The 14,616-nt window shown below is 38.3% G+C and overlaps 5 protein-coding genes across 5 annotated transcripts; 3 read left to right on the top strand and 2 right to left on the bottom strand.

The window, feature by feature from the left end:
* Positions 1-25: 25 nt before the first annotated feature.
* LOC103342167 (membrane magnesium transporter-like protein) lies at positions 26-2,542 on the top strand. The gene is made up of 4 exons (XM_008245765.2): positions 26-230; positions 357-409; positions 494-594; positions 2,160-2,542. The coding sequence occupies exons 1-4, from the start codon at positions 152-154 to the stop codon at positions 2,251-2,253; spliced, it is 327 nt and encodes a 108-aa protein (XP_008243987.1). The 5' UTR covers positions 26-151; the 3' UTR covers positions 2,254-2,542.
* Positions 2,543-2,936: 394 nt separating this feature from the next.
* Positions 2,937-4,972, bottom strand: TAF8 (TBP-associated factor 8). The gene has a single exon (XM_008245766.3). The coding sequence runs from the start codon at positions 4,407-4,409 to the stop codon at positions 3,228-3,230; it is 1,182 nt and encodes a 393-aa protein (XP_008243988.1). The 5' UTR covers positions 4,410-4,972; the 3' UTR covers positions 2,937-3,227.
* A 160-nt stretch (positions 4,973-5,132) lies between these two features.
* LOC103342171 (actin T1-like protein) lies at positions 5,133-5,907 on the top strand. The gene is made up of 3 exons (XM_008245770.3): positions 5,133-5,330; positions 5,445-5,523; positions 5,675-5,907. The coding sequence occupies exons 1-3, from the start codon at positions 5,179-5,181 to the stop codon at positions 5,741-5,743; spliced, it is 300 nt and encodes a 99-aa protein (XP_008243992.1). The 5' UTR covers positions 5,133-5,178; the 3' UTR covers positions 5,744-5,907.
* An 818-nt stretch (positions 5,908-6,725) lies between these two features.
* Positions 6,726-8,464, top strand: LOC103342172 (thylakoid lumen 15.0 kDa protein). Its single transcript, XM_008245771.3, has 6 exons — positions 6,726-7,015; positions 7,093-7,196; positions 7,408-7,498; positions 7,723-7,791; positions 7,917-8,026; positions 8,148-8,464. The coding sequence occupies exons 1-6, from the start codon at positions 6,814-6,816 to the stop codon at positions 8,238-8,240; spliced, it is 669 nt and encodes a 222-aa protein (XP_008243993.2). The 5' UTR covers positions 6,726-6,813; the 3' UTR covers positions 8,241-8,464.
* A 2,678-nt stretch (positions 8,465-11,142) lies between these two features.
* LOC103342173 (SAUR-like auxin-responsive protein family) lies at positions 11,143-11,850 on the bottom strand. Its single transcript, XM_008245772.2, has one exon. It carries the CDS (start codon positions 11,721-11,723, stop codon positions 11,304-11,306), a length of 420 nt encoding a protein of 139 aa, XP_008243994.2. The 5' UTR covers positions 11,724-11,850; the 3' UTR covers positions 11,143-11,303.
* Positions 11,851-14,616: the final 2,766 nt, after the last annotated feature.

Here is a 14,616-nt window from a genome sequence, read left to right as displayed (position 1 = left end):
TTGAAGTTTTAATACAGCTTCTTCAACAAAGCGAAGGGTAAAGCTCAGTCTGGACTGTCGAATACCCAATAACGACAATTCGTGCGTGCATCGCAAACGACGTCGTAGAAGCCGATACAGGAGCCATAGCCTGACTGAGATCGGAGCTAAAATGGCTTTGAATTTGGGATTCGTGGTTGGCATCCTTGGAGTTGTAATTCTCTCCCATGCCGCTTATTCAACCGTTCAATGTAAGCCCAGATAATTAGTATATACGTGGTTAGGTATCTATTTGGATTTGAAAGTCAACAACTTTAGGGTTTGTGGTGATTGAAATTGGATCCTTTTTAAGATTGGTTGATTTGATTTGGTTGCAGACAGGGGATTGTTGAAGATTATGGAGGAAGAGTTTTCAGGACCTCCATTGAATGTAAGATATAACACGGCAAATTCTAAAAATGGGTATTATTTTGTTTAGGTGTTTCGGTGATTAAACGGGTAACTGAAATTGCAGGTGGTTGTTGAATTGCTTCTAGGGTTAGTGTTATGTATGTGGGCAGCTCTTACTGTCCCCGGCACGTTTCTTTCAATACATCCCCATTCTGAAGAGAATAGGTATGTGTGCATTTTGTCTCTTCAAGGTCTGATTTGTTTTGTTCATGGTGTGATTGGATTTCTTTTCAATCCCTTTCAATTGAAAGTTGAAACAAATTTATAGTAACTTTTGTTATGCTTGTGTACTTGAGCCTTGCAGTGCCTTCTACAATCTCAGTTTTGTTATGCTTTTGATTCAAACTCTTTTTTTATTGTTTGAATTGGCAAAGACTGATGATAGAATAGATGTTACTGCCATGTCAATACCTAATTTGCACATTGCTAGTTGCAACTTCTATTCTAACCCTATGTTTGGTTCTCTGTCAGCTAGAGAAAATAGAGAAGATAAAAAAAATCCGGAAGTTTTTATTTTCTTCTGTTTGGTTAAGGGTAAATAAAGAGAAGAATATATTGTTATGGTAAAGTTTCCTATGAGCCAACTTTGTCTTCAAATTATACGCCATTTGAAGAGAGAGCTTGAGAAGGAAAACATGGAGTTATTTTCCTTTCATCTTTATTTTCATCAATAACCAAACAATGGAAAGATAAAAAGTGTAATTCTTTTCTTTCTCTATTATTGGGTTCTAAACATAGGTTAAGAGTTGAATTGTATATCTCCTTGTAGTGGGGGTTGTTGATAAGATTATTAGTTGCTCACATGCCCTTCTGAATAAAGGTTCTTACAATTGAAAAGGGAACCTTTTTTTTAACAAAGTAAATGGAATATCTTATAGGTAAAGCTGCAGTACTCAGTATCTCATTCTACTGTCTAAAGTTGTTGAATGCTATTGTGTAATGTTCACTGACATGCTTCATTATGTTATAGAACTGAAACATGTTACGAGTATTCAAATGGGGGTTATCTGCAAAGAGAAAATATCAAATTATTGAGAGAAAGCTGAGTAGAAGTAAGCGTAATGGGATTAAGGGAGGCAAATTAGTAAGAAGATAGAAACAATAGGGGTTAGCATTCTTGCGTTTAGAGACCATAAAGCAGGAGAGAGCAAAATAGTTTTTGTCTTTCTGTAATCTTTAGCTGCCCTCTTTAGTAATGGGACTCTGTTTCGTATCAAAAATAAAAATTTAACGAAAAAATAGAAGTGTGCAACCTACAAATGAGCATGATATGGGACTTACCTTCTTAGGCTATCTGGGTTTGTTTATTAATTGGAAAATATATTGTAATCCTCTCTGCACTGCAAGATACTGTAGAAGTAGAAGGTTACTTTCAGATATGGATTGTCCTTATTTTGTCTCCATCAGTTCTCAAGCTAAGTCATCCTTGCATAAAATAAATTTGTAATGTTATTAAGACTAAAAGAGGGCCAAGTTTTGTTGCATATTCATAGAGATAAGTCAGAAGACTAATGTGTACTCTTCATCATGGCAATGGCCAGCTATCTGTGCTCCTTTTAAGTATAAACCTTGTAAGAGAAAATTGTACGAGTGAGATACTGTTGCTATTTACTTTATGGTCTATGTGCTTGAAATTCAGAATTGTGGAATAATAGCTATTTTGACTTTAAAAATTTTATATGCGAGATGCTTGATTGGATTATTGACATCCAGTTTATTTTGGAATGCAGGATCGTTTCTCTACCAGCCAACCTAGACTTTATGATCTTCAACCATCGTGCCAGAGTGTTCCCCGTGGAGATGGATTTGAAGTTGAAACACTGAGGTCTTTTCAATCAAGTGAAGAAGGTGTATTCAAGCAGGGCATCGATTTCAGTTTTTTTTACTGGCTTCTAGTGAGAGCGGCAGCATTTGGCAGATCACTGCTGTTTCTGCATTTGGCAAACCATGAATTCTCTGTTTCTATACATGTTTTGGTTTTCTTGGATTATGTTGTATTTTCTCTTCACATATGTAGCTCCTTGACCAGATAGCTGCTGACTTTGTTGTTGCCCTGGCCTAGCCATTTGAAGTAATCTAAACTTGGAGGTGATTGAGAGCTTTCTATTTATAATTCCAGTGGACCCATGATAGTAGCTAGGCCTGCTTGTGCTTGTGAAATGTAGAAAGAAATTTACAGATAACTTAGTCTCCCCCATACCTAAGTGGACGATCCAGTTACAGCTGATGATCCCAGCTCATCATTTTGTCTTCAAGTCGACCACTTCTCCCATCAATGTCATAGAAAATGAAAACCGTCTAGTTATCTGGGATGCAAAATTGTTGCTTTTTCGTTTCTTTTTGGCTGAGAAAATTGTCAGAATTGTTTTGTGCTGTTTTCGTATATAATTTAATCCCTTCCAATTCACGGAAGCAGCATGTGATCATGACTCAAAACTCTATAATCCATTCATACTTTTTGGTTGTCCTTTTGGCTTTTCTTTGAATAGAAGTTGAGAAAATAGACAAGCTCAAAAGGAGATCTCAATATTAGAATTCAATGTGTTGATACAAAATATCAGCTGGTGGGGAAAACAAATAAAATCTTCATCCTAGAAGAATGGTTCACAGAGAAAAAGGGTAAACATGGAATTGAAAGAAAACATTCACATACCTCTTAAAAAAATTGTAAGAGTGGGACTAAAACTAGAGTATACTAGAACAACAAGTACAGCCTCTACTTTGAGCCTCCATAGCCCACTGCTAAATCCCTAGGTGCTAAGAGCTTCCCATGAAGAAAACCAGTCAATAAAATTAATCTACAACTGAGTGAGTTCCTGTGGGTTTTCCATAGATTGTCTAAGAATAAACTCGGCTCTTCTCTTCTTGTCATCCCTCTCCTCATCTCGCCCAAACCAATAAGCTGGTCTCCCAGAACCTTTCTTTTGCAGCCTCACATCCGAAGATTCTCCCAGAAACTTCTTCCCACTTCTGAACTTGAAATTAATCGCAGGCCTCGTATCTGGAAGAAGCTGCTTTCTCTCATCATCTCCATCACTCCACACCCCATTCTTCACTGCTTCAATGGCGGGCGTAAATGCATCCAGAACCGAAGAACCGCCATTCTTCCCTTGCCCCACTTCATCCAAAAACTTGGATGGCAAGACAACTTCGGACACTGATACATCTTTCTCTCCCGGCTGGATAGGCGGTTCAAGGAATGGATTACTTGGATTACTCTCACTCCCTTGTAATAATAATCCCTTTCCATCATTACCACCACCACTAACCAATGGTACTGCAACGGAGACTCCTCCTGAACCAGATGCCTCACCATTGCACAACAACCTCTGCTGCAGACTCAACAAAGACCTCTCAGCCTTCCTCCTCTGTCTAGCCTGCTCAATTTTATCTTCTCGGGGATCGGTCTTCCTCTCATTCCACATTGGTGTTTGAATATAAGTGTGTGGATCAGGGAAAGCCGGCAACCAATTGGGCAAATGTTTACTCTGTGGCGCCTCCCCCATTTGCTCGAAACTCGGAATTAATCTCCGCTGCTTGATCACCGGAAACCGAGGCAATGGCTGTGCAAATGGGATCTCCTCAGCCGAACCCACATACTCAACAATGCCTCTCACTATCCCAGACCCTGCAAGACAATGACTGACCTCAGCAGCACCCAAGAACCCTTGCAGTGATTCCAAATCCTCCAACCCTCTAATAATATCAAAAACATTGCATTCGGTTCTGCCAGCCAAGTTAGCATAAAAGCTCGACATCTTCCCTAAGTCACGGAGGTATCTGATGGCAATGTCGGCGAGAGCGTCCAGAGCAGACTCCTTGAAGCTCTGAAACCCAACGCTCTCGCATATCTGCGCCACCGCAACCGTAGATATGGCTCGGCCAAACTCATCGGCTCCTCCTCCTCCTCCTCCTCTTCTCGAAGCTTCGCTACTGGGTTCATTCACTCTGCTGCTACTGTCCGCTTCTCCATGGCTCATATTCAAGGCTCATATTCAAACCCTCATATCACTGGGCTTTTTCTCGAACCCTCAAATCATTCGACCCATGAACCTGTTCCCGCAAAAGCCCGCGCATCTTCCCTCCCTTTCCCTCGTTTTCTCGGCAGTCAAACAAAAACATATAAAAGCGAAAGAAAATAGGAGGACTCTACCAGCTGACACTGAGAAACCCTAGAAAAAAACCCAGAAAGAGAAGCAGCGAGAGGTAGTTAGAAATTGGAGTGAAATAAACGCAATTCTCGGAGCGTTGCAGCGATTCGAAGACTCCGGAACACGAATCAGAAGTAAACGAGCAGAGTTTGGAATCAGATTGAGCGAAATATCGCGAAACCCTAGAGGAGGAAGGAGAGGCAAGTAGGGTTAGGGTTTGAGAGAGTGAAGAAGGTTGAGGATATGGAGGGAATTTATGAATTTGAAAAAAAAAATAGAAATTGATAAATCCCTGGTAAGACCCCTTTGGCAATGTTTGGTATCAAAATTCAAACGGAAGGGAGATTTGGGAACGAAGAGAGAGAGAGAGAGAGAGAGAGAGAGAAGTGAGATCGATGAAGAGAATTGGGGGGGTCTTGGGTTTACTTTTATAGAATTCTGCCACTAAACTAAGAGGCATCTGGGCCTTTAGTGGACTTCTTTTTGGGCCTTTTAGTGTACCCGGCCCAGCCCAAATTAAAAACCCATAGTATAAATATGTTCTTTGTGCTCATCGGAGATGGAGGATAAGAAACCACAGAGAGAGAGAGACTGAGAAATGGAGAAGTATTTTGGGAACGCGTACAGAGGAGACCCGGGGGTCCCACATGCCGACCCGGAACGCTTTGTGAACATATGGATTGGGTCCGCTGCCTTCTCTGCGCTCACTTGGGTCAACCCCTACATGTGGCAGCTCTCCAATCAGTTCAAGTAGGTCATCTTTTGTTAGTTTTGATAATTACCCAGTTTGTGAATTTGTTGCTATTTTATGTTTCTGTTTGTTAATTCTGTTTTTTTTTCTTCACAATTTGAAAATTGTTGCAGCTGGCATGACAAAGCAATGTGCTTTGAGCAGTATCACTGGAAGAAGGCCATGAAGAAAGGGGAGCCCTACAAATTTAAGGTATGTTGGGTTGTGTCTCAAATGTTGGGCAAGCTGAAATTTCAAGAATTTCTCTGATTCTAATGAGAACCCATTTGGGAGATTTTGTGGGTTTTTATATTGTTCTTTTGTTGATGAAACTTGTTTTTTTTTTTTTTGGTTCTTGTTGCAGTGGAACCAGTACATGGACAAGGATCTCAGAGATTCCTACTATTTCAACTGGCCTGTTTATTTCCCTTAAACTTGATTGTTTCAATTGGCCTTGTTTAAGTTTTACTGAGCTGAAACTCTCATAGCATGAAGGATATAATGTTTATTATGTATTGTATTGAGGGCTAAAAGCAGAATCTTCTCCTTTATCAGTATCAGGCTTCCTGCCTTTTTGAATGCCAGTGAGTTGTGTCATATGATCATTTTTTCTTCTTCTGCAAATGGTTGGTTTTTTCGATTGCGAGGATAATTTGAAATTTAAGCAATTGAGAATTTGAGGTGCAGACGATGAACAATTTGATAAATGGTGGATAATGGATGGATATAGATGGTATAATGCTAGCTGAGTTGCTACATGATGCAGCATCTCTTTCTGCTTGGCAATGGAAGTCTTGAGAAGCTGTTTGCTCAAATTGCTGTTTGGAAAAAGGGTTATTTTCCTAATGTTGTTTAGCCTGCAGCTATAGTTAGTGAAACAACTCCCAAACACAAGTTTATTGAGTGGAAAGGGAACTAGAATTGCCTTCCGCAGATTGTGATAAAAGCTTTAATATAGCAGGCTTGAGGCTTTGAGCTTTCTCATTTTAAGTCACAATTGTTTTCGAGCAGTCTGGTTCAAAGAGAGACCTCATTGTCTGATGAAACCAATCCTTTCCCACGGAATTTGTCACCAAAATACAATTAAGGCGTAGTACCCCCAAAAGAAAATGGAATCTGAAAATCTATAGTCCTATTTGCTGAGTGGTAAAGAAAATGTTTACGACTTACTTCCTTTATGAGTTTAGCATAAACTTCGAATACGTGCAATCACTTGTAAGTCACACAAATTAGGTAAATTATGATGTATGGATTTTTGCATGTATTTTTTTCCATGTGGGTTAAAATTTTTATAAAATTATCATTGGGAATTTGGGACTTCTTTTAACAGCCGGATTATTTAGAAAATAAAGTAATGAAAAAAAGCCGAATTTTGGAGATTTTTAAAGAATCCCTGGTGAAAATGTTAAAAACCCCCCAAAAAAGAACAGAAATAGAAAATAGCCCACGTCCTCCATTATCCTAAAAGCCTTTGCAGCTGCCACGGTCCTAGCTGAATAAACAATGGCGTTTCTCCATCCTCCATGTTCATCTCCCACTTCCCAAACAACCTCACGTCTTCCATTCACGCCACTGATCGCTGCGTCCTCTCATCTCTCTTCAACCCAAAAGCCAACACAATTGAGCAACTGGGTCTCGGAGTTTCGGTCCAAGTCTTTAAATTTAGTGCTCTCGGGGGCTCTCACGCTCGGATTATCTCTCTCAGGCACGTACTCTCATTTTCTGCAATTGCATAAAAGATTAACATGCTGAAAATGTGAAGAAGCCTTTAAATTTCTGCAGGAGTAGGACCTGTGGAGGCAAAAGTTGGGGTGAACAAGCCAGAATTGCTTCCCAAAGAGTTCAGTCCTGTAATTGATGTAGCTGGCTTCCTCTCTGATGGTCAGGTGTGTTTTCTTATTTATTGCTTATTTGTTGGTTTTATATGGATTTCCTGGATTCTTGGGTTGAAATTGAAAATGGAAAACTTGCATTGCATCTATTACTATTATATGGGACATTAATAATATCGTAGTGGTGTCTTTTGAACATTGACATCAAAATTGAAATCTAAGAATTAAGCTGAGGTGCTTATAATTAATGTATGGTAATTTTCAGGAGAAAAGACTAGCCCAAGAGATTGATAACATAGAGAAAGATACTGGATTCAAGTTGAGGGTTCTTGCACAGAACTATCCTGACACACCAGGTGTGCTTAATATTCTGTAAGACTTTGGCATTCAGAGTGTTTTCTTTTATTTTTTTAAATTTCTATATATTTGTTTAGGGTTTTGCAAGCAAATGCTCTCTTGTCACACAGTCTAACATGTTTATGTTGCCAAATTGTAAATTAGAATTATTGTTAAGAGACCAATCTGAATGTGTGAGAAGATAAAATTAACCCTGGTTTTGCAATATTTCCATGTTTTGCAGGTTTGGCAATTAAAGATTTCTGGCAAGTGGATGATAGAACTATTGTCTTTGTTGCTGATCCCACCTTTGGTAATGTATTCATACATGCCAATCTTGTGTTTTAACTTATATTGTATGAGTTTTTTCCTCTTTTCTTTGTACTACCTCTACCATAGATTATTTGTATTGATGGGTCTCTTTCTCTCTTTGAGCAGGCAATATACTGAACTTCAACGTGGGGGCTTCCGTTGATCTTGATGTTCCACGTAGCTTTTGGAGCCGTTTGGCCGGGAAATATGGAAATATGTTCTACTGGAAAGAGAAGGTGAAGTTCCCTCATTGCTCAGATATATCTATGTTTGTAATGAGGTTGTTTGCATTGCACAAGATTTTCTGAAGAAAAAGAGTATGGTTGTAACTTGTATCTGCTGGATGGAATGGAACAGGGAGAAGACGGAGCGATTGAAGCTGCAGTAGTGGCAATATCTAGCTGCTTGAAAGAACCTGTAGGCTCAGATAATTGCTCTGAGGTAAAATAATACAATGACTACTTAACAATGGCTCCTTCATTTGCACCCTGTCCATTTTGTAAATGTTGTTGAGATTTGTATGACAATGCTAAATTGCTTGTTCTAAATGAGCAACTTCCCAGTGACTGTTCTTGTGTTGAAAATCAGAATAATGTTCATTCCATAATCTTATCAATACTATGAATTTTACAAAAGATTTGTAACTCAAATGGTTAAGAATAGTTATCCGTGCACCTGAGTTTCTCTGTTCAAATACCCTCACCTATTGCTTGTATCAAAGAAAAAAAATAGCATCAATTATTTTAAAATTTTCTTTTAATGCCGAAAGTGTTGCTATACCCGGCCCAACATAGCATAGATCCTGCCATGCTTAATCTAAACGGGTCGGGCCCATATTATGGCTTGAATTGCCCATATTCATTTTTTCTCCAGAATTGCCCATCTTCATTGGAACTTTGTGTGGGAGGCAAGCAAATTGAGCACACTTATAACCATGTGCTTTTATCATGGGTTTGTTTTAAGAAAATATATACAATATCGCTTGCATAGTTGGAAAATGTTTTGGTATAAAAGGCAAGCTGATGTGCTTAATTATAATGTGTACGTAAAAACTCATAAGATCATATTTCACCATATTGTTCTCACAAGCAGGGCAGACGCACGTTGGGACAAGAGGGGTCGGACGACCCCTTGGAAGGCTGGAAATTTGGCAAGGGACTCCATGAAAGCCCCCTTGGACAGTTGCTAGGCGACCCCTGGTATGCACACCAAGTGCTCGATGAAAGTCCCAAGCCATTCCTTCTTCTTTGTGCCTTTGCGCGCTGCAGTCTTTTTTTAAACTGGCCTTGCCAAAGCGCGTCGTTTGGTCCAAGGCTCATCAATTTTTAATTGACTGGCCTCAAAACGACGTCGTTTTGAGGCCTTTAAATTATAAATTAAAAAAAAACACACACACATAGAATACCCACCGACTCTGCACAGCGCCTCCTAACCCTTCATTCCCAATTTCACAGCCCTTCCCTCTCAAATCCTAACCTCTCCCAACCTCCTAACCTCCGACAACCTACACCAACTCTTCGCGAGTGGCCCATTGGCGATCACCACCACCATCTTGTGCCGCCCTTTTTTTCAAGTACAAGTAAGCATGTCAAAATTTAAATTAATAAATTTATAGTGATAATATATATTGTTGATATTGATAAATTTTTTTTTATGTAATGAAATTTATGGATATGAATCATATTGATGGATAATTTAAATTTAAAAATTTTGAATGACGGATTAATAGGCGTTTTTAGCATTATTTTCTTTATAGAAAAATTTCGGAACTTTTACACTAAACCCCCTTGGCCGCATAATCCTGGATCCGTCACTGCTCACAAGAGGTCTCGAATTGAAGCTCAATTGTAGCTTAGTTTGCTAGAGCTTCAAAGTTTTGGAAGCAATCCTGCACTTTCGGCTGACAATAAAAATGACTTCCAATCCATCTAATCTTTTAAATTGTAACTCCAGCCAGTGTTTCCAGACTTTGGTAACAATCATTACATACGATCAGGACCAACTATTTTTCAGACACTTCCGTCAATGTCTTTCAAGTTGGGTTGTCATCAATCATCATTGTTTTGGTGCCTCAAGACTTTGCTTACAATGACCACATACAATACAAGTGTGAAATATAAAAGATGCTAGCATCAGTCACACATAATAACCTAATTAGAAATGCTAAGTATTGATATGTATGAGCTTCATTATGAGTCTCATATAAACTAACGGATAAAATTCAATCACTTACGACTGATGCTAGCACAATTCATACAACTATGAAAACTTTATTAATTCCATTATTTCCACATGTCTCTACTCACTAGTCCTATAATATTTTTACATTTTCCACATGGGTTGATCTCAAAAGTTGAACCTCTTGAGGAGTGGAGGTGGCATGTAAAGTCAAGGGTAGGACTATGGACTTCACAGTATGCACTAAAATGCAAGTTCTTTCAAGGTCCAAATAGATAGGGTCCACCAAGACCTAATTGTGAATATAAAATTAACCAACTACTAATAAAAAAGTAATAATATGAACACAATTGGAATATACCTTTGTGTAATAAAGAAATAATTATGAAAAAAGAAAACAACTGCTAACGGAGGAGTTGGTTGGTTTCCACCGTCATAAGTCTCATGATCAGATCATTAGTCCATTGCCAACTAACTCTTTTCAGAAAAGAAAAAAAAGCACCAAACGTGTTGGTACTACCTGGCCAAACACGGCAAGAATCGGTGTTCTGCCGGAATCAAATATTCCACTCGGTTTACATGTGTAGTATTTTATAGGAGCACCTCTCCTTTTGTATTAGTATAATTAAGAATCCTCTAATGCGGGCCAGAGTGAGGGTTCTGATGCTTATGATGAGTCTCCCAACACTAAATCATGAGTGTTTGAACGTCCTCTCACATCCCGTATTAGACTGTGTCATACTACAAGACATATGAGTCTAAAATAAATGCGAAAATATTTTTTTTCTAGAAAATAGAAGTGCTAAGGCTTAAGGATTTGATCATTAATGCGACAAAGAAAAAAGAGAAAAATATAGCAACATTTCGGCTTGAAGTGAAGATAAACAGACTCGAACCGCTAACATCCGCCACAAAACAAAATACCGCTTCTCAGCCCCCTTGGCCGCCTCAAATTCTAAGCATTTAAATTAAACTTTGTCATTGTTGAAAAAAAGTTATGGTATTGGTTCAACATACAGGCACAGAAAAATTAAAAACTGAATGAAAGTAGTGGAAGTTCGGATAGGCATAGCTCTTGCTTCTAATATGATTATTTTCAGATCATACTTAATTGTTGTCATCCCATTTCCCCAACCCCAACCCACTCTGCTTACCTCAGAAGGAAGAAATGATATAAGATATAAGAATGAATTTTTCTTATATTCTTCCCATGCAGAAATCTGTCTACATCCAGTGCAAAAAGAGCACATATAACAGAGGAAATAATTAGACAAAGAAATTTACATGGCTAATAAATCATACATGAAAATGTGGTCATTCGGGTAGCTAGCTTAGCTAGTATCCTTGTATAACTGTAAGATTAATATTATTATTACTACTATTCTTCTCCCTCCTGTTCTCTAAAATCTTACGCAACTCCTCTGGCCTGCAAGGAACAGCAAGAGCCCCCTTCTGTTCAAATCCATATTCTTCCTCAGCTTCTTCTAGCAACCTCAAAAACTCAGGGTTTTGCAAGGACTCTAATTTCACCACAAACCTCTCTGCCTCCTTGCCCTTCACTGCAAAGACAGCAAAATGCCCTTCTTTAACATCTTCTGGCACCACTGTGGCTTCATCAAAATCATTGTGGGGATGAAAGCCTCTGGCTGATAAAATGGAGAGACCCCTCTGCACAAGCTTCCGAATGAGCAGCCTCAGCGTCACGAGACCTCGAATGTCGTCTGGTTTCTTTGATCGGATTTTCAGTGTAGACATATTATTGTGTGTTGAGGACTTGGACTCAAGAGCTTGCTTGCGTTGTTTATTTTGATGGGTGATGGTGATTTTCTGTGGAGGGTGTGTTTTATAGTGGGTTTTTGAGAAGGAAGCCAGAGTGGGAAAAGAAGGAAACTTCTGTTTCATTGAGGAGCCATTTTGCATCTAATGTAGGTGCCATGGACGACAAGTCATTTAATGCAAACGTTTTGATGAGTCAACATCGCATCCAAATGTCCTCACGCGGTACTCCTCATCTCATCACTCATGATGATGATGAGTTTGTTTAATGATTTGTGAGTTTGTGATGGGAATTGGGACTTTGATCTGACGGTAAAATTTTGTACAGTGATTCAAAACTTCACAAAATATCAACACAAAATTGAGATTCATATTCAAAATGATTAAGTCTAACGGTGATTTAGAAATCTAAAATACTATATCGTGAGAAAAATGAACTCGTACCTCAATCTAATAAAGATTAAAAAATCATACTAACACAAAGTTGGCACGAAATTCACATGAATTAACATTGATGGATACAAAATAGTTAAGCAGATGATTATCTAATAATATACTGAGTCCCGATCAATAATTCTTAGATATTATTGAAGAATAATGAGAAGGAGACATGAAAGAATAAGGAGAATGAGAGAAAAGCATGTGCCGAGCCACTAAACCGATCTTTCATTAAACAAATACAAAACATGTATACAAAACTCTCTCTACACTACTTGGTACACAAGAAAATCCAAATGTCTTGGAGTGCAAGACAAGTTTACATAGGAACATCACTAATACACAAGACTTACTTTCCTAATTTATGGTAAAATTAGTGCTGCGGGAGCCTGCATTATTTTTTCACCCACTTGTTTCTGTGTAGTTACTGCGGTGTATGGAAGTAAAAAGTTTCTTGGTGTGTCGGCGAGAAGAGAATTGGTGTTTCTTAGTTAGTCTTAGTCTTAGAGACAAGCAGCAGTAAAAGCGATGGTCATATGATCAACCGCCATCCACTTTATTTTATATTTATGTGACTATTGCCGGTGATTGGATGAGTAGGCCATAACGTCTGTGGTACACATATTTGGGAAATCAATATTATTAATTCAGGAAGAAGCAGCAGAAACTTGCTCAACAAAATGCCTCTCTATATTTGCTAAACATGTAATATTAGGCTCAAACTACCGATTCAACAGAAATATTTGATGAAAAATAAGCATCTGAATCTTTTAGGAAACTAATAAACTCAAAACGGTCAATTGTTACAGGAAATTGACTAACAATGTATATCAAGATGACACTGTACTCAATTGCGGTTTCATTTTCCACGTGATGGATAAGATAAGCAAACTCATACAATTCAAGTTCAACAAATAAGTAAGGGATGTGGGGTTTGGAGGTGTGGAACCCTTGACTTTTTCAGAACAAGATCTAGCTCTAACTGGAGACTGCACCTTATGTATCTCTCTCTCTCATCACACAAATTTTATCATAATTTAAGGAGTCAAATGTTTTAGTTCTTTATTAAATTAATTTTGATTTAACAATGAATATGAGCCATTAGGATCCGTTTTTCTCTTCTCAAATTTAGGAGCACATCGAGATCATACTATTTTAGAAGTTTGATATGAAGCATAGTTGGAGTTGAGTTTTTGTTATACTTCTCTAAATTGTAGAATTGTAGAATTGTTAAAAGAAGAAACTCTTATCATTGGATTCAGTATGAAAATACATAATCAGCTCTGCATCTTACAATTGAATGCATTAAAAAATCATAAAGGCATTACTTTGGATGACCTATAATGTATCTGGATCTGCCTAATGGGCAGGGGAAGATGGTCACGTTTCTAATCAAATGGGATGGGAAGGGGTAATTCCATGGTGCTGCTTTATCTCATCATTTGGCTGCTCCTTCATATTTCCCTGTTCAACCTCTGCGCTGATGGCAACTACAAATCACTCCTGGTATGGCAGCAAATATATGTACATGGACTTACTCTTGTGTAAGGATTCACATAAACAAGAGTTGTGTTAATGTCAGTCACGTGTATAAAGGCTAGCATAATTCATTTTGAAAATATTCTTTTACTAATCAATCAATCAATTTAAGAATAGTGTATGTATATGTTAAGATTTCAGGGGGATCTTTAGCCTACCACTAGCAACATCGATAGATCGAAGAATATACATCTAAATTATTGATCAAATTAATTTATATTTTATTATGAGTGATTTAAATTAACAGTATGATGTGACAAGAAAACATTGCCAGGTTATACTTGTCACCAAACCACTTACCATGATGACTCATTCACCATCAACATTGTCTCCAAATCCTAAAAGCCAAGTTAAGATGGGACGGACGCATGTGTAATTTAATCGACTTATCAATGTCAGTACACTCCTTTTACCTTTTTCTGGGTCCAATGTAGTGGGATCTTTGATGTACCTTTCTTTTGGCTGTTATAATTGGGGTCCTTGAAGCATTTTATACGAATTATAGGACAATAAGTACCTCTCAGAAAGAAGGCCTAGTGTTCTTTATCCAGCCATTGCATATCTGATCCAGGATCGATTATTCCACTGGAACTAAAGCAACACAGTCATGTGCAAGTTGTATAAAATGTTCACTGAGGTTTTTTTTTTTTTTTTTAAGGGGTTTGATTTTTGTTTTTGTATTCCTCAAACCGAGTGAGGGGTTTGATTACTGCGTTGATGTGACGAGAAGAAAGGGAAACGAGAGTAACGAGAGCCAGTACATGAAGGATATTTCCAAGACAAAAAGGATGGCATGGGTTCAATTCAACCGTGAACGGCCGCCAGACGGAGGAGATCCAACCGGGTCCCCCACCGGCTATTGCTGTTATCTCTCTTTATTCTATCACTTATTGAA

This window comes from Prunus mume, linkage group LG1, assembly GCF_029339155.1.
Source record: "Prunus mume cultivar Tortuosa linkage group LG1, ASM2933915v1, whole genome shotgun sequence".
Taxonomy (NCBI): domain Eukaryota; kingdom Viridiplantae; phylum Streptophyta; class Magnoliopsida; order Rosales; family Rosaceae; genus Prunus; species Prunus mume.
Note: the sequence above shows the minus strand (reverse complement) of the source record. Positions and strands in the feature narration are given on the sequence as shown.

Excerpts from the sequence above, each read along its gene's own strand:
- LOC103342167 (XM_008245765.2), top strand. The coding sequence starts at position 152 with ATGGCTTTGAATTTGGGATTCGTGGTTGGCATCCTTGGAGTTGTAATT. Across the intron at positions 231-356 it reads CGCTTATTCAACCGTTCAAT|ACAGGGGATTGTTGAAGATT; the intron begins GTAAGCCCAGAT and ends ATTTGGTTGCAG. Across the intron at positions 595-2,159 it reads CCCCATTCTGAAGAGAATAG|GATCGTTTCTCTACCAGCCA; the intron begins GTATGTGTGCAT and ends TTTGGAATGCAG.
- TAF8 (XM_008245766.3), bottom strand. The coding sequence starts at position 4,409 with ATGAGCCATGGAGAAGCGGACAGTAGCAGCAGAGTGAATGAACCCAGT.
- LOC103342171 (XM_008245770.3), top strand. The coding sequence starts at position 5,179 with ATGGAGAAGTATTTTGGGAACGCGTACAGAGGAGACCCGGGGGTCCCA. Across the intron at positions 5,331-5,444 it reads CAGCTCTCCAATCAGTTCAA|CTGGCATGACAAAGCAATGT; the intron begins GTAGGTCATCTT and ends AAATTGTTGCAG. Across the intron at positions 5,524-5,674 it reads GGGAGCCCTACAAATTTAAG|TGGAACCAGTACATGGACAA; the intron begins GTATGTTGGGTT and ends TTCTTGTTGCAG.
- LOC103342172 (XM_008245771.3), top strand. The coding sequence starts at position 6,814 with ATGGCGTTTCTCCATCCTCCATGTTCATCTCCCACTTCCCAAACAACC. Across the intron at positions 7,792-7,916 it reads TGTTGCTGATCCCACCTTTG|GCAATATACTGAACTTCAAC; the intron begins GTAATGTATTCA and ends CTCTTTGAGCAG. Across the intron at positions 8,027-8,147 it reads TGTTCTACTGGAAAGAGAAG|GGAGAAGACGGAGCGATTGA; the intron begins GTGAAGTTCCCT and ends GGAATGGAACAG.
- LOC103342173 (XM_008245772.2), bottom strand. The coding sequence starts at position 11,723 with ATGTCTACACTGAAAATCCGATCAAAGAAACCAGACGACATTCGAGGT.